This window comes from Talpa europaea, assembly GCF_964194135.1.
Source record: "Talpa europaea genome assembly, chromosome: 8".
NCBI lineage: Eukaryota > Metazoa > Chordata > Mammalia > Eulipotyphla > Talpidae > Talpa > Talpa europaea.
Window position 1 is genome coordinate 117,561,499 of NC_140075.1, and position 18,710 is coordinate 117,580,208.

Genomic DNA, 18,710 nt, shown 5'->3' on the forward strand with positions numbered 1-18,710 from the left:
TCCAGCAATATTTTTCAAAGAAACGCAACAATTATCATTTAAATTTGCATGGAATCAAAGGCCTCAAATTTTAAGAAAAAAGGATAGAAATGTTGTCATACTACCTGACTTCAAACTTCACTATGAAGCAACAGTATTTAAAACAGTATGGCATTGCCACAAAAATAGGTACATGGACCAATGGAACAGAATAAAAGTCCAGAAATGAGTCCATACATGTACCAACACCTCATCTGTGATAAAACATCTGTGACCATGAAATAGGGAAAAGACAGTCTCTTTAAAAATGGTGCTGGGAAATAGGAAAGCCACACATTAAAAATGAAGTTGGATTTCTCACTAATACCATACACAAAAATAAATTCCAAACGGATAAAAGATGAAGATATGGCCTACAACATAGAATACAAGGAAAAAAAAAAAACATTGATGATACCACAATATCAGCAAGAAAGATATTTTTGGTGATTGAACCCCTATGACAAGGGAATTAAAGACAAGAATAAACAATTGGGATGGCCTCAATTTAACAGGCTTCTATACAACAAGAGAAAACGCAAGATGCCCTACTGAATTGGAAAAAATATTTACACAATATGTAACTGATGAGGGATTAATATCCAAGATACATTAAAAACTCATAAAATCCAATAACTAAAAAACAAGTAGCCCAGTTACATGGGCAGCAGATATAAATAGACAATTCACTAAAATGATACCCAGAAGCCACAAAAACAAGAAAAAATGTTCCCCATCACTCCTGCATGAGACACGCAGATTAAAACAGTTACGAGCTACTGTTTTCACACCAGTGAGAACAGCCCAAACCAAAAAGACCCCAACAGGAGCTGAGTGGATGCGGAGGGAAAGAGGCCCATCGCACTGTCTGTGGGAATGCTGGTGGGGCCGACCATTATGGAAAGCCATCTGGATTCACCTTAGAAAACTAAAAATGGAAAGACTCTATGACCCAGCAATCCCACTTTTGGGGCATCTATTCAGACAATATGAAACCATCAATGAAAAAATTCCCGTATGTTCTTCAATGCTCGCAGCAACATCATTCACAGGAGCTAGGAAATGAAGCAGGCGAAATCTCCAATGGGCAAAGCACACAGATGTGGTACACACATATCATGGAAAATCGTGTGGCTACAAGAAAGGATGAAATGCATCCATTTTCAACAAAATGGAGGGAATTTGAAAGGATTATGTACAGCAAAGTAAGTGGGAGTGATAAAAACAAAGAGTGGACATACATCGACCAGACAATTCATCTAAAACACTTTCACCAAATATCTTGAGGGCTCTGAGGTTGAGAGGGAGGGGGAGGAGCAAGGGACACAGGGAGAGTGGGGGGAAGGGAAAGCAGTGCATTTACCCTTCCAAAAAAAAAGTTCCAGAGTAATTGTGAAAAAAATTGACCAGAAAGGAGAAATATTCATTCACTGGTAATTTTACTTTTAGCTCTGATATTTGCCTCGCACATAGTAGGTGCTCAATAAACAGCAGCTATTGAGCTTATTAGTAGTATTTGATCCCATTTGAAAAACTCAGAAGAGACCCTGGGTAAGTCTACTCCAGATGACAGTTCTGTGATTTCTGTGCTATTTTCTGAATTCTGTGCATTTTTGTATCATTGTGTGCTTCTCAGTCAGAATTTGTGGGTCTAACAGAGCCCCACAGAGCTCCAGGTCAGTCCCCACATGTCTCACTGGCCTTGGAAGGGATCGTAACTGGCACCCTCACAGGTCTTCCAAACACTCTTCCTCCTCCTTTTCTAGAAAAGCAACTAAAATCCAAAGTGGACATGGAATATATACTCCTTAACTAGATTGAGAATTATTTAAAATGGGGGCCTCCCCTGGTGGTGGAGGCGGTTGAGCGCAGCACTGTGAAGCTGTCTGCAGCCTCTGCAGCACCATTTTGATCCCAGCCGGCCGGCGAGGGTCCCACATGGTGCAGCAGACCTCTCCTGTCTCGTCCGCTGCTCCCCTCAGCAGTGTGTTTCATCTGTCTGCCTGTTCTGTTCCCCGCTCTGTCTCTGGTGAATCCTCTCACCCTCCCACGCATCTGGCCTGTATCCCGGTTCTTGTAAAAATAAATAAATAAATCTTTAAAAAAAAGAGAATTATTTAAAATGATATACTTACAGAAAGCCGAAAAATCTGCCAAATCAGAGGTGCAAAAAGATGCTTGTTTTCTTCTAAGAATCAGGGATCTCCGCCGATATTAACTTTCATAAGAGAAAAAAGGAAGCTGGTCACTTACATAGAAATTGAAGGAGCCAGACACTCAGCGGGTGCTCTGGGAGTGGAGCTGACTTGTGCTCTGGAAAGCACCGAGTGGTCTTAAATTACATAAATCCCTGCTCTGGTGATGTCATCCAAGGGACGACCCAAAAAGTGAGTCTTTCAGGAAGAAGTGAGCCGGGCTTGGAAAGGAAAACTGCTTTGCAAAATTTGGGACTGGCAAGAGGTGAGTCAGCAAGCTGCCCTCTCTCCCTTCACCTCTGGGCAGCTGGGGCCCTCAAGCCCACCCAGAAACCGTTCTTCGGCCGGCGCGGCCCTCAGCATCTCTCGTGCTCACTGGTGCCCACCAGCCTCCGGGACCTTGAGTGACCACCTTGCCCAGCTCCCTGGGCTCTGCATGCCGCCTTCGTGAGAGTGGACTGGAATGTTCGAATTGGGGCTGGGAAGAAGACAGCGCCAAGAACCCATGCGTGGGACCCCATTAATCATGGGAAAGGGGGAAAATTTGAAACATGCAAAGTCCAGAGCTGAGTAAGAGCAGAGGCGCTTTTTCCTAATCCTCCCTGCCAGCTCCGAAGCCCGACTGGGAATGAAGCCTGCAGATGGCCGGACAGACTCCTCGGAGCCAGGATTCAGTCAGTGAGGAGAGTCTGGTTTTAAGAGTCAGGCTGTGATTCCTTCCCACCTTCTATCTTGGCTCCTAAAATCAAGCTTCCCCCTAAATGCAGGGCTGGGCTTCTGGGCTCTGGGAAGGTGACCCCAATGGCTGGCCCTCAGCCTGCCTCTTGGACACTTCATTTGCGCCTCTCGGTCACCTGGGAGCAGAAACTGTCCCTGTGTCTTGAGAACCCATGTCCCTTCTCTTCTGCAGACTCAGTGGGGACAGCCTCCTCTGCCCATTTCCCAGGAGCTCTCTCCTGTTGCTGGGTATCTCAAAACTGGAAGCTGGGGTGGGGGCGCTGGTAGGAGGGGCAGGGAAAGAACACTCTAAGGATTCAAAGGCTTAGAAGCAGATGTGCATTTTAGGGAGGGGGCTGGGCTTTTCGCTGTGGACAGGAGAGAACTAGGACTTCTTAGTCACCCAGAAGTTAGCTGAGTTCTTTTGGGGTCCAGAGCAAGGCTCCAATCTCAGTTCTTCCTAATTAGCAAGGTAGCTGGGGTTCCCCCCAGGCAGACCCCCTTTCAGAAAGGGCCTTTTCTCCCTTCAGTGTGAGCTGGACTGGACTCTGAGCAGCGTCTGCCCTGGGTAGACACTTTGCCGCCCCTACTCGGGCTTCCTGGGGAGGGTGGGGCATGAGGCCAGTTCTGCTGGAGGCACAGTCAGGTCTGCGCCTGGTCTCACCCCACGGGGAGGACAGACTATGCAGAGCAGCAGCCGTGCATGTGAGGGCCATGTGTCCTGCACGCCCCGGTGAGGCCTGAGTAAGCTGTTCTTCGGGGAATGACTCTGTGTCAGCCTGGCCCAGACCACGGGGCCCCAGCCTGTGAGCGGAATGGAAGTTCTTTGCAGAAAATGCACCTTTCGTCGTCTCTCCTGCAGGAGGGGAAACAGGACTGGCCCTAGAGAGGAGAGTCTTTTGCTGCTTCTAGGCAGTGGGGAGGGGGCGTCTAAATTTGGGGGGCTGAGGGCCAGATTGGGGAGCCCCAAGTCTGTGAAGGGACAGCTGGCTCCTGTAATGGGGGACACAGGGAGGAGGCAGGTGCACGGGCTCCGGAGGCTGGTTAGCCCTTCCTGCTAGAGTTGGTTCGTCATCCCCTCCCTGTCCCTGGTGAAGCCTCAGCCTGGCATGAGCTGCATCTGGTGAAAGCGTCTGGGGCACCTGAGCACCTGCGGGGGTGAGGGGGGCAGGGAGGACAGCAGCAGAGACGGCGGGAGGCATAAACCCAAGTCTACGACAAAGAATTACAACCAGTTCCCTGCTTGCTGATTTTTGTCTTTCAGTCTCTCCAGCTGCTAAATTCATGTTCCAGAAGCACTTGACTGGTCACTTCGTAGAACAGCAGCCCAACCCCTTCACATTCACAGACTCCCCCAAGGTCCTGCTGTAACGCGCAAAGCCGCCCACGCCAGGGTTTCCGGTGCCGGCTGCAGGGGTGCTGGGGGCTCCTCATGCATCCTGTCTTCCCAAGGGTGCTTGCTGGAAATCCCTGCCCACCCCACTCCTGCCTGACGTCCACCCCTCTGGGGCCCGCTTAGCCCTCGGGGCCTCCGGGAGCACAGGGCTGAGTGTTCATCCCCGCAGGCCTGGGGGTACAGGCAGGTGTGGGCTGGGGGCCGGGGAGCCAGAGGCGGCTCAGCGTGCCCTGGGCTGGTCTCACTCTGGTGGGCAGAGCAAGCAAGGAAGCAAATATATGCAGCCAGGTGTGACCAAAGCCGCCGCAGAAGAGCGTGCAGCGTGCCTCCAAAGGGGTGGGAACGGCCGGGGTGAGTGAGGGGTCAAGGGGGATAAGAGTAAAACCCTCCAGTCGATGGCACAAAGGCCAGGGCCCTGCAGACGGGAGGTGTGTCCCAGGCCCGGGCAGCCCCAGCCGCCACCCTGCTTCAGCAGATGACCTGCTGTCGGCCTTGAAGCCTGGGGCTCTGGGTGCTGGCCGCTGGGCCGGAGAGGCTGGACCAGGGTGTCCACAGACCAGGAAAGCTGTTACAAATCCACATAAACTCCCTGTCCCCAAGCTGGTCCGGGTTAGGAGCTGCAGGTTCTCACCTGGGCGGTGGGAGAACCCCAGGAGCTGACACAGTCAGGGCCAGCTCGCAGGCCCAGCCAGGAAGCCTCCCGGGACAGCACCCAGAGGAAGGACCATGGCAGGGACAGGCAGCCCTGCTCCTCTGAGTCCCAGAGCCCACACCAGTGCTCTGCTTGCAGCCCCCAAGGTGCTATCCCAGGAAAAGGGGACGCTGAGACTAGACAGTGGCTGCCAGACCCCCGTGTCCTGCTCACCGCCTCCATGGGGCTTACCGGTTAGCTGCGGTGGCCTCCTCCTCCTGTCTACACATGTCCTCGCCCACCTCAGGGCCTTTGCACCAGCCTTTCCCTCTGCCTGGAGCATGTTTCCCCACAGAGAACTACTACCTTGCTCCCTCAGGAGTCTAGCCCCACAAGTCCCCCCCCATCAGCGAGCCCTGCCCTGCAATAAGTTCCCCTCCTCGGCTGCCCCTCCATGTTCTCATAGATGTCAGCTGCGTGCATTTGTCTATCTCGGGACAGGCGCTGTGGTCCTTGTTTCCTCCCTCGCGCCCCTGCTGGAATGTGGCACAGGCAAGGGGTTTAGCCCCATCCCCCCAACAGGACTCCCAAGGAGCAGGTGCTTAATAAATATTCACTGAATGAATTCAGAACCCTCTGTGTTTGTACGTAATAACATCAGTAGTTTATGTCAACACAACCCCTTGTGGGTGCCGGGTCCTGTGTGGGCCATGGGGGTGGGGAGACAGAGCTTGATGGCTCCCTCCTCTGCCCCTTGGTCTGACCAAGGGGCAGGACAGACAGACATCCAGCAACTGTGTGTGTAGCAGGTGGGGTGATGATGAAAGGCCAGGCTCTGTCCCAGTATGAAGAGTGAAAAATTTAAATCTGCTAAAGGCAAAATATAGAAAGAGCTGATGGTTGAGGGATGGATATTTGAGCTGGGTTTTGAGGCATGAGTAAGAGTTTGGAAGGCAGGCAAGCTGAGAAAAGAGCTGCAGGAGAAGGACCAGCATGTGTGTTATAGACATATGTGTGCACAAATGATTTAGTGGAAGCCTCACCTGGCCTGGGAGTCAGGAAGCCCATGTACTCATTCTTTCTGTGAGTATCCAGTATGCAGGCGTGGTGTGTGGGTGCCCCAAAGGCTCCTGCTTGGTGCAGAATGAGAACTAAACCATTTCTGTGTAGAGCCAGGAGTTGTCTGACAACAGGTACAAAGAGGGGGCCAGCCACCTGCAGGACTCCCTGCAAGAGAGCTGGGGCCTGGGGGGCTCTGGTGCTCACTCCCTTCATCCAGCAACTCTCCCTTTTCCCTTTTGGGTTTGTGTGAAGATCAGATAAATGTGTGGAAATGGTCAAGATTGCGTGACGTGGGTGTTCACAGGATAAGGCAAATCATGGGTGTTGATACAGTTTTATGATGTTTTCCTTTGTGACTTGGCAGAACAGGCCCATTTGAAAAACCTCTTACATCATCTGCAATCAGTCTAGATGCCAAGTGGATCCAGCAAAAAATGGGGGCTTGGAATAAAATGAGTTTTCCTTGGAAATCAGTAGTTCACAGAATGGGTGCTGTGAGCGCTGTCTTCAGCCTTCAGCACATGGTCCCATGGTTGGAGCAGCTTCTGTGAATCCTAAGACTCTACACAATGCAGAGAAGACTTGGGGTCACCCTTGACTGTCCCAGCCTTGGTGGGGGCTGTGAATTGGTGACAAGAGACAGACAAGAGAGGACCACGTAGGATTCTCCTCCTGGAGCCTCGGTTTCTTGGCCTGTGAGGGGGCCCCTTCTCAGAGTTCGGAGGTCACACGAGCTAGTGCCATCACGTCACTAGTGGTGTTGCTCGCCTCTTGCACAAGCCTGTGGTGACATTGCCATGAGGCTGCGTGGCTGTGCTCTGGCCTGGCCGGGACCAAGAGAGGAAGCAGTGGGCTATGCAGGGCGACTCAGCCCGCAGAGTGTCCAGAGGAGGCTCACGTGCCTCCCAGCCTATCTCCAGGTAGTCGGTACCCCCTCCCGCCCCCATGGCTTGTGACCGGGCCATCCAGAGCCAGCGGCAGGGCCGGTGACCCAGCCTGGTCTGGGACTTGACCAGCCTGGCTCTGGAGTCTGGGGAAGGAAGAGAAAAGCCGGGCAGCCTGGTGCTGGGTCAGCTTGCTGGCCACCCAACACTGTCAGTCCTGTAATGCCAACACTCTGGAGGCCTGGGCTGACCTTGACTGTGTTGCATGGCCTTGGGAAAGGCCTCAGTCTCCTCTTGAAAAAATCTGTAAAATTCTGTTATATGGGTTATTCTATTCTCAGGAATAGCCAGCATCTCCAGTCCCAAGGAGACCTGGGCAAAGAGTGACCCTTCCATTGCTTCATCACCCCAAACTGATGGCACCTGTGCCCATCACCCAGGCTGCCAAAGTGGGGCTCAAAACAGCAGACACGCCTCGTGCCCCGCCTGAGGCTGGAAGCCCAGACTCTGGTGTTGGGGTGGGGGGGTTGGGTTCAGCTAAGGCCCCAAGGGCGAGTGTTCTGTTCTCCACCCCAGCTTCTGGGGGTTTCAGGCAATTCTTGGCCATGCTGGGCTTGAGCAGCATCTGTCCATCTGCTCATGGCCTCTGTCTGTGTCAGTGTGTCCGTGAGCCCCAGTCACTGGATCTGCAGCCCAGCCTAACCCAGCATGGCCACAGGAACTCGGTGACTTCAGCAAAGGCCTTATCCCCAAACTAAGTTACATTCAGGGGTTCCATTAGATGTGGATTTTTTTTGGGGGGAGGACAGGGAGCACTATTCAACCCACGAGGTGAAGAAACAGAAATGCAGAGAATGCAACTGACCGTGCCCACAATCCCACAGCCAGGAAGTGACAGGGCTGGGGTATGGCCACTGCCTGGTTCCAAGTCCAGGCAGCCCTGTCCCCTGCTGCTGCCCTTTGTAATTTTCACAGCTCCCTTTTCGGAGCCCAGGGTGACGCAGGCATGCTCACTGTATCAACTGCTCGTGGTACAGATGAGGACACTTTGGTCAAAGCCGGGGAGGCTGGGGGTGGGGTGGAGAGGAGGGAGGAGCAGGCCCTGTGGGCCAGGATCCCAGGGTGAGCGGCTTGGTGGAGGCTCCAGGCCTGGCCTCCGGAGCTCTCTCCCGTGATGAAGTATCACGTCTCCGTGCCAGCTAGCGGTGAGAAGCCAGACACAAAGGCACACTGTATGATGCCTCCTAAATGAAGCACCCAGAGAGGCAAACCTTGGGACAGCAAGAAGACCAGACCACAGAGCTGTGGGCGGGAGGAATGGGAGGCATCTGCTCATGGGTGGTGGTTTCATTTTGGGGTGATGAATGGGTCTGGCCAAGGAACAGGGGTGCTTGCACAACCTTGGGGATTTACTGAAAATCTCAGGGGTGGGGAAACTGAATGGCAGGCAAACAACAGCTTAACAAAGTGGCTATAAAAACAAAATAAGGGGGTTGCAATTGTATGGGGAATATAAAAATAACATTAAAAAAAAAAACAACCAATCTCAAGGTAAGGCTCTGGGGAGGTCACGCTGCAAGAGACACATGCTCACGGCTGAGCAGATGCAAAGCCTGTTGACGGGGTGGAAATAGCCAAGCCCAGGCTCCGAAGCTCTTCATGCGAGGAGACAGCTTGCGGGCTCTTTTTATGATGCAATCTGCACCCCTGTTCAGGTGCGAGAAGCAGGGGAGAAGGTGGGCTTCTGGAGCACCCCCGCCCCCAAGAACACAGCAGCCTTAGCAAGCACTTCCCTCTGTTTCCACAGTGTGCACTGGCGACATGCAAGCACCTACCGACCCGGGTGGCCTGAATGGGGCCCCTTGGACCGGAGCCAGAAAACCACAAACCACCATCCCATTTTCAGCCGGCTCTGGCCAAACCATGACCTCTGGCACCTCCCTGATCCCCTCTCTCCAGGGCTGTGCCTCGTGAGGCTCCGCCATGGGCCCAGGGACTGGGTCACAAAGGGCAGCGGGCACGCTGAATGCGGGCCTACAAATGGAGATGTTGGGGGGTGCTCAGAAGCCCACAGCCCAGCCCTAGTGGCCGTGGTCGCCAGCGCGTGCTCCTGCCGGGTCCCAGGCGGCCTCACCAGACTGCCAGGGGCAGACTCGGGAGCTGGACCAGAGCACCAGACACTCCGCTGGGCTTCTCCCCATCACACCACTTGTGGCAGACAAGGAGGGTCCGAGCTGAGGGTCTGCTTGCGCTGCCCGGCTGGGCTGGGGAGCCAGAGGAGCTTCGCTCAGCCGTTTCCACCTGCTGAGCTCCCTGCTCAGATTCCAGCGAGCGGCTTCCCTTGAGTCAAGCTCATATATGTGACCCAGGTCCTCGGTGAGTGAGTGCCCTTGGGCGCTGGCGGGAAACTTTCTGCAAGCTCAGAACTGTTGGTGGGGGCTGTAGGCTGGGGGTGGGCAGGCAGTGTGGGCTCTGGAGGGAGCCCAGGATACCTGTTGGGTCTGCAGGTCCTGGGGTCCCATACGGCTGGAGGGGGAGAGACAAGGCCAGATCAGGGCAGGTCTGGGGAGCCGTGTTACATTTGCGGAGCTTTGTGCTGAGGGGGGCGGGTCTACCGAAGGACTCCCTGCTGGGCCATGCCAGCCTCTCCTGTGCTGCCATCTTTATCAGCCTCATCATCACGATCTTCATCCTCCTCCACATCACCATCCCATCACCATCCTCATCACCACCATCCTCATCACCATCATCATCACCACCATGCTCATCACCACCATCCTCATGACCGTCACCATCCCCCTGCCCACATTAGCCTCCCTATCCCCGTCACCACCAGCACATCCCCTCTCTTCCCACCATCATCGCCACCACGGAAACACACATGCATGGTGCCAGCTCTGCACCAGGCTGTGCTGAACACTTTCACACATTAATCCTGTGAACCATCCCCTGGGGTAGGTAACACTATCACCACAGTTTACAGATGAGGAAATATAGACTCAGACCACACAGCAAGTAAGAGCTCAAGCCAGGCCAGAACTGGAATCCAAGTCTGCCTGACGCCAAAACCTTGAACCCTACACGCCTCTGTTCACATTCACAGCCTCCTTGTGATGCTTTCAGAGTCTTAAAAGACATCCGTGGCTGCAGTGTGGAGAATAAGATTGGGAGGATAAGATTGGCGTCAGACATGGGAAAGTCGATAAGAGACGAGGTGGGCCTGGAAAGAAGCAGAGAGGGCCAGGAAGCACGCGGCCGGTGGGGTCTGAGACGCGCTGACCCACAAGGGCATGGGATGGAGGGGGCTTTCTGTAAAGAGGAGCCCCAGGTTTCTGGCGTGGGTCAGGGTGCCGTGGACGGAGGCTCAGAACGCAAGTGACATTTCATGAAGTAGGAATGAGGGAAAGCCAGGGTCACCGAGTCCCTCCTCGCTAGGAGCAGGGAAGCAGTGGCCGGGCGGCTGCTTGATCTGGATAGTGTAGCGGAAACGCCTGATTTGAAGAGGAGGCGGGGTGAACATATGTGCATTCATGAATGATCAAACCATGCCATCCTATGATTCTAGGGTCTCATGGGGCCTCATGGGCCCTGGGGGGGAGCTGGGTGATGAGTTACCAAGGTAGGACACTGTGGGGCAGGGAGAGGGATGGTCAAATCCTATTAATATTCTCAATTTCTACTTGAGTATATTTTAGAATGTGCATTTAGTACATGTTAGTAAGTATATGCGTTGAGTAGAATATAATAAGTATACTCCATTGTACATGAAAGAATGCAAGTCACATCAGCCTGCGCCCCACCGCTCTACAGCACAGAAGCCCTAAAGCAGCTTGCGTGGAAACCAATGGAAGCTTCCTCCCGCCTTTACCCCTCACCCCCCAGGTTTCCAAGTGACCGAGGCAGTGTCCCTGACAAATCTCAGGGTTTGGGGGAGTTGTAACAAATGAAAAAATTATGCAAACACTCTTCATACATTTATTATGCTGCACAGAAAAACACACGTTTACGCCACTCGTGCAGACACACTTCCCCTTTACACAGTCAGCGCTTCCGGCCTCTCCCAGGACAGATGTTCACAGCGCATCACACAAGCCACAGGGCGGCTCGCCTCCCGCTGACCGACCGACTGTCCTCAGACCACAAGAGCCCTGGATGACCATCAGGAGCCCAGGCTCTGCCGCTCAGGAGCTCCGAGCTCTCCAGGCCTCCTTCCTCCTTCACAAAGGGTGCACGACTTCATACTGCTCATTGCACGGGTTTCCTTCTCCAGCCACACGTGTTAACTGGGAGGCGGGTGGGTGTTGGGGGTGAAGAGGGTTGGGTGGGGAGGGAATCTTTTTGGCTCCTTTTGTTTTAAAATCTGGAGCTGGACCGGCCAGGATTTATGGGCTCATGAACCCCGCCCCTCCTGGTCCTCTCCTCTCTAGAGGTAGCTGGCGAATAGATGCTCCTTCATCGGGTGAGCCAGAGCTGCCTGCGCGCTGCCCACTCCACTGTCCCTGCAGCCCCTGGACACCTTGGGTGTGGCCCCGGGTGCCTGCCTCGAGTGTAATTCTTGACGCTGGGGCCTGGCGCTGTGTTCCCCCATCTCCCGTGGGGCTTGGCGCGGTGCTGGTCACAGGACCGGATAATTAAGTCGTGTAGAAAAGGAAGAAACAAATTCTTCTGGCAGGAGTCAGGGCTGGGGGCCGGGCTGTCTCCAGTCTCTGGCTGAGGACGCTGGTCCAAGCTTCCTCCTGCCCGCTCGTGGGACGGCAGTCTGCCTCGCCCTACACCCCTTCCAAGGGCAGCAGTATCCCGGCCCCTTTGGAGTTGGTTCTATGGACAAATGAAGAACTGAGAGGCCTCTTGGGGTAATTCTCCCGTCTCTGTTCAGCACCCCACCTGCCCATCATGTGGGGTGTTGTCCTCAGGGTTTTCTCGTGGTTTTATGTTCCCAGCTCAGGCAGCTCAGCTGGGAACCTGGCCTCACAGCCTGGCAGCTGCAGGGGACAGGGATGGGGTGCTTAATGCCCCCTCTCTTTAACCCCTGGCTACATAGGGGAGTGCGGCCTGGGAGCTGAGACAGGGATGTGGTGAGCAGACATGGACTACTCCTGCCTGCCGCCTGGGCATTGGGATTCCCTGTGCACGTGGGAGCAGAAGACTCTGCCTCATCACAAATCAAACACTGAAGCGAGGGCCTGCCCCCTAAATGCCAGGGTTATGGGGAGGGAGGGTGGAAGGGAGCTAACTTTATTGAGCACCTACTACGAGTCACACAGGGAGGGGCTTTACACCTTCTCCTTCTAGGGCTCTTGTTAGCCCTCCTTTTCCCGTGTAATAAACTGATTTGTGTTCTGGGTGCATAAAACCAGCTCACATTTAAATAGCACCTTTCACTTTTCAAAGTAATTCCAGGCCTGTTATCTCTGTTAATCCTCACAAAACCCTCATGTTACAGAGGAGGAGACTGAGGCCGTGGCAACTAGTTGTTGGCTGAGCCGGGAACTGGGCTCCTCCTCACTGGTCTGCCCAACGCCAGGGCCCGCAGGTGGAAGCCAGGTCTCCGTCATCCTCACGGGATTTGCAAGTTCCTTTAAGACAGAGACCGCACTTGCCCCTTCCTCTGGTCCACGGAGCTGAATGCTGCATCAGCAGCAGGTGCTGAGTTCGTGCTTATTGGGTTTCTCTTTGGCACAGATCTCCTTGTGCGTTGGCGAAGGGAGACACGGAATCCTGGTCTTTGAGTTCTTACCAGGGATCCCTCAGAGTTCAACCCTCATAGGTAAAAAATCCTCCTCCAGAGGCCTAGTCAAGTGCATTAAAGAAACTGCAGGCAAAACGCAGCCAACGCTGCCTTCGCCCTCAGCTACGGCTCCAAACCAGGGCGACTGTTCTCCACCAGGGCTGTGTGCTGTGAAGGGTGGGATGCAGGGAGGGCAGCTCAGTCACCTCTGTCCCTGTTCCTGGGGCCCCTCCATGCCTGGCGGGAGCAGCCTGGCCCAGGGGTGGCAGCTAACAGGAATAGTGAAGCAGTGATAATGTAGTGGGGAGACTTGGGCTGGGCCTGGGGGGCCCCATCCTCACAGCTATGCTCACTGCCACTTGGGCCGGGCAGATGCTCCTGTGTTTTACCAGAGACGCAGGCTCATTGTCCGGAGTCACTGGTGGGGCGCCTTCCAAGCTGCCCCTCGGGCACCTGAAGACAGTCCACGGACCCTCATGTGCATGGATAGCAGCCGTGCTGCCTCTGCTCACTGGCTGCTCCCCACCCACTCCGGCAACTTCTGCATCTGGCGGTCCACCGAGATGGAGGTCCGCAGCGTGCCCATGGAGCTCTCCAGCTGGCTGGGTCTGGACTCACAGCCCCCCCTCAGGCACAGTCTGCAGAACACCTCCCGCGACTTCTTACGGAAGCGCTTGCCCACGATCACGTACACCAGTGGGTTGAGGCAGCTGTTGCTGTAGGCCACATAGGTTGATATCTGCGTGAACACGTCAATGATCTTCTCATCCCAGCAGCCGGAGAGGACACGCAGGCGCAGCAGCGTGTCCAGGAAGGTGCTGATCTGGAAGGGCAGCCAGCAGATGATGAAGAGCAGCAGCACGGCCAGGACCAGCACCGTGGCCTTCCTCTCCGTCTGGATCTCCTTGAACTTCTGCATCTCGTTGTTGCGCAGCACCTGCATGATCTGCACCGTGCAGAAGGTGATGATGACCAGGGGCAGCAGGAAGCCCACAAAGTTCAGGAGCATGTTGGTGAACACCTCCCACGTTCTGGATGGGTAGATGATCATGCAGGCAGTGACGTTGTAGCCCTCTTCTCTGTACTCCTTCATGGTCCTGAAGACCAGCATGGGCGAGCTCAGGAGCAGCGTGCACCCCCAGATCACCAGGCTGTAGAGCTTGGCACAGCGGACCCCGCGCATCCGGCCCATGGACATGGTCTTCACCAGGGCCAGGTAGCGGTCAATGCTCACCAGGATCAGGAAGCAGATGCTGCTGTAGAGGTTCATGTACACCACTGTGTTCACCACGCGGCACATGACCTCCCCGAAGAGCCAGTCGAAGTTGTTGGCGATGGTGATGGCCCAGAAGGGCAGCCCACAGGCCAGCATCAGGTCCGCCACCGCCAGGTTGCCCAGGTAGATCTCTGCCACGGTGCAGCTGCTTTTGTGCAGGCAGAAGACGCTGAGGACGAAGATGTTCTCGAGCGCTGCCAGGATAAAGAGGACCCAGAGGAAGGGGGCCTGCATGGTATTAAGCCAGACGCCCCACTCCAAGGGGAGGCACGAGGAGCTCACGTTGAGAGCAGGTGCGAGGGCTGAGGAGGTGGCGTTGAGCATGTCGCTGCTGAAAGAAAGTGGAAAAGAGGCTGTTACACCTCAAGGTCACAGAGAAGGAGAAACATGAATGCAGGAAGAGAGGGGGGTGAGGCCGCCCATCTGTCGAGGCTGCTTCCGGGAGGTGAGGCAGGGAGGGAACTCGGGTTCAAGTTCAGAGGCTCAGGTCCGGCTTCTGGGAGGTGTCCTTGGCCACTGTCCATCACCAGCATGAACAACCCTGAGCCGTGGACCCCGGGCCTCCTGGAAGCTTCCAGCAGGGGAGGAGACGCAGCACATTCCTTCCTTATCACACGGCTCCTCCTCCCAGGGAGCTGGTCATCTTGAGCTTCTCACAGCCTGGCCGTGGATGAGTAGTTTATTAGAAGACAAAAATGCTATTATGCCCATGGGGAGATGCCAGCCTGCGCCGAGACACGCCCAGCTGCCCAGACCCTGGACGTCCTTCAGCAAAACTGGGGGGATCGGGGGTGCGTGATAGAGGAGGCAGGGGCGCTGGTGCCAGGCAGTCCTCCCAGGCTCAACTCCCGGCGCATTCCTGAGCTGTGTGACCTTGCGTGAGTTAATTAGCTTCTGTGGATCTCAGTCACCTACCTTGTAAAATGGGACTGACAGAATGTAGTAGTCAGGGGGGTGTTGGGGATGGGACGCAATGTACAAAAAGCCCTGAGCGCTTGGATGGGTCACACAGATAATTGTCTGCTTTTGTGAGCTGAGCGAAACAGCCCAGGTCTGGCTGCAGCGCCCCGTCTGCAGGCCCTTGCTCCCGTGTGGCCACCTCGTTACACTCCCCTGGCTCCACTTCACTCCGGGCGAGACTCAGACCACGGGGCTGTCCACCTTCGAGAAGGGCCACGGGCAAGGCTAACTCGCCTCTCCCTTCAGCAAAGAGCATGGGCTGGGAAGGCATAGACTGGCTTGCAAACCCAGCTGTGTGGTCTTGGGCAAATTACGGGCCTCTCTGAGCATCCAGGTGGTTTTCTTTGGACTAGAGTGTTACTGTCTTCCTGGCCCACCCGGCATGACTGTTGTGAGGTTCAAATCAAAGCGTGGGGATGAAGACTCCTGGAAAAGTTGAAGTACGACCCTAGATACTAGGACTAATTGGGGATTTTCCTAGAGCTGAGGGCGGGTGAGAAAAGGCCGAGGTAGAAAGGCTGGTCCTGGGGGGTTACTTGTTGAGCAGTCTGAGGGGGGTGGGGGGAGTTGAGCAAGGAAAGATGGGAAAGAAGCTCCTGGTTGTCTGGGAAATTCCCAGAAAAAGCCCCTTGCTCATGGGCCCGGAGGCGCCAGATGGAGGGCTTGTGATTAACGCTCTCCTCACGCACACGCACTCACTTGTGGCAGCTTCTGAGCTCTGTGCTGAGCCCCATCCTGGCTGTGGGGAGACAGAGGGTACGACCCCCTCCCTGCCCCTGCCCAGCTGTGACGACACAGCCCTGTGTGTGAGGAGGGGCTGAGGAAGGGGGGCTCTGCATGCAGAATGGGGGACAGAGGAGGATGGAGGTGACTTTGGAGATGGGTCTGGAAGGATGAGGACGGTATCAACAGGGCTGGAAGGAAGGAGGGAAGACCAGGCAGAGGGGACAGCTTGAGCAGAGGTGCCGAGGAGGGAAGCTGCTGGCATGTTCTGGAAGGTGAACTAGGGCTTGAATGGGGAAGTGGAAAGTTGCAAGAGATGAGGCTGAATAAGGGAGTGTGATGGTCTTCACAGGTGCTCACAGGTGAGGTTTTGCCCTGAGGGCTTTAAGGAGGGCGTGAAGGGATGGGACATGTGCTCTGGAAAGATCCGTATGATGGATCTTTGTTTCAGTATGTCCAACAACTCTTTCATATTTCCAAAACTTCCTTGCTGTTCCTCACTTCACAAGCAGAGATTGATTCCTCTTCCAGTGAGTGTGACGGGGCTCAGTGACTTGCTTCCCACCCACGGAGGCAGTGACAGCCGTGAATGACCTGCCTAGGGCCTGAGGGCATTGCGCCCACTCACCCAGGGAGAGAGGTGGTGGGGGGTTGTGACTGTGGGAGGGGTTAGGAGGGAGGGGCAGCTGCCATGTTGTGAGGATACTCATGCAACCTTGTGGAGAGGAATGACCTAGTACCTTGGCAGTGGACCTTCTGCCCTCAGGTAAGCCTTTGTTAATTTTGATCCTCCCACTTTTGAGTTTTCCAGCTAACACACACACACACACACACACACACACACACACAGACATTGCAAATCCATCCCCACTACATTTCTGACCCGTGGATGCTGGTGGGCTTCTCTGCAGGGAGCCCTCTGAAGGTCAGACCTCTCTTGGTCCAGCCTTTGGCTCCATTTCCTTTTCTATCTCTTCAGTGCCCGGTTTGGGGAGGGGGGCTGTCACCTGTTGCCCAGCTCTCAGAGATCTAGCCACAGCACCTGAACACCACGGTCATTTCCCAGCAAGACATTCCCCAGCCAGCAGGGCGGCACCTGACCCGCAGCGGGCACTGAGAAGCAGGTCAGGGAGATGCATAATTGGGGGGCCTCTACTGACAACCTGGCTGGTTGTCCTGAGGGCCAGGAAAAGGAACTCTCCCTTTTGCACTGCTGGAAAGTGTCTGCCGTGCCAAGGCTGCCCCCAGAGGTCAGAGTCAGCAGAATGACTCTTGTTCACCTCGAAGAACCCTGGGGTGATCTCCACAAAGGTCCAGGACCAAGCTGCATTTGCAAGTCGCAGGAAGAAGACAGATGACAGCAGCCTGGCTGCACCCTCATGCCCACAGGGGCACCAGTGTGAGAAGAGATTCAAATGATCCTTGGTCCCCATGACTCCTGGACACAGGCAGCTCTGCCTTGTCTGTGCCGTCAGATCAAGGGAGGACTTGAAGTCAGGACAGTTTCTCCTTTACCAGTTCTCTAAGTTCATCAGAAACCAGCCTCGTCAACAAACCCAACGTGTTGGCAATCACCTAAATGTCTGCTCTCCTTTGTTAAGTTGAGCATCCTTTCTGAGCCTGTAACCACGGCCTAACCCTTGAACGCGGGTCCAGTCTCTCCGAGCCAGGACCTCCCTTTGGCTCTGAACAAGCTTTTCAGTACATTTCTCTTTTACCAAACTTCGGTAAAGTTCACAGTGGTGAGAATTTCAGCTGATGTCCGAAGTCCCACATGGCCGCCTCTGCCACAGGACTGAGAGGCCAGGCTAGGTCCTCCTGCTTTGTCCTGCTGACATTGCTCCCCAGCCTGGCCGACCCTCTCCTTCCTCTGCTTCCACTCGAGGCCGGCTCCCCACACCCTCCCCTCAGCATATCCTGCAGCCGCTGCCATGTGTCGCCTCCCTCTGACTCTGGGGCTGGCCTCAAAGCCTCACTCTCCTCACGTCCAAGAAGGCTCATGCATCTTGCAGTGACCCCTAGTCTGTGTCCTTCTGCACCCCCCCTCACCCCTCTCCCTGAGGGTCTTTCCCTCCACTCCTGACAGGCTTGTGGGGTAGAACCCTGGCCTCACAGCCCTTGAGAGGCTTTGCTTTGGGTTTGACATCGCTACTGCCCCAGCTGTTGTCGGGAAGATGAGGGTCATGCTCTGCTCTCCCGAGAACTCACAGGTTGTCTGCCCCCCAGACAACAGAGGAATCGGTCAGACTTACCTGACGGAGGCCATGGTGGGTGTGGGCTCGTCAATAACAGACAGGAACATGGGGTTCCAGGAGAACATTTGGACGTGAGGGGTGCCCCGCCTGGCTGATCAAATGAGAAAAGATGGTTAGATGGGGTGGGGTAGTTTCCACAGAACACACGTGCACATGTGCTCCCCACCAGGGGAGGCGAATGGAGACCTTTGCCTGACGGATATTTATTAAGCACCTACTGCCTACGGGGTCAGGGCTGTCGTGGTGAGAACAGGACCACAGTCCAGTGGAGAAGCTGGACCTGACTCAAGTGATTTCTAATGATTGCAAACGGACATAAGTGCCATGAAATGAAATGAATTACAATATACAACAGGGGTCCGAGAGCAGCCTGGGGCAGGAGGCGAGTGGATGGGTACTGTGATGAACAGGGTGAGGGATGGCAGGGATATCTGGGTGGAGGAGCAGCAGGTGCAAATGCCCTGAGGCAGGAAGAAGCTTGGTGAAGGTATGTTACACCAGCAGGTGCATGGGAGACAAGATTGTGTTGGGATGTGGGGGCGAGCAGAGTGAATACACAGAGACCGTTTAGTGGGCACTGCCTGTTAGCCCGGGCACGGAATGCGGAGGTGAAGATGATGCATTCCGCGGTGTTTGCGAGCCCATTTGGGGCAAGATTGGACATGGAGGGGTTAGGGATGAGGCTGAGAAGGGTGTCAAGAATGCCCGCACCCAGGTGATGCCCTCTGCTACCAAGGGGAGGGCTGACTGGAGAGACAGGGTCATCATGTGTTGAGACTTGAACCTGTTAACTTTGAGGTGCTTCAGGTGGGGATAAAAGGAGTTGGTGGCTCCAGCGAGGGGAGGCATCGGGGCTCGAGTCAGG

General features: G+C 54.9%; 1 protein-coding gene across 1 annotated transcript; it reads right to left on the reverse strand.

Moving 5' to 3' along the window:
* Positions 1 to 13,139: 13,139 nt before the first annotated feature.
* On the reverse strand, positions 13,140 to 17,910 carry BDKRB2 (bradykinin receptor B2; the record flags this gene model as incomplete). Its single annotated transcript, XM_084240325.1, has 2 exons — positions 13,140 to 14,238; positions 17,843 to 17,910. 2 exons carry the CDS (start codon positions 17,908 to 17,910, stop codon positions 13,140 to 13,142), a joined length of 1,167 nt encoding a protein of 388 aa, XP_084096451.1.
* Between the last annotated feature and the right edge of the window lie 800 nt (positions 17,911 to 18,710).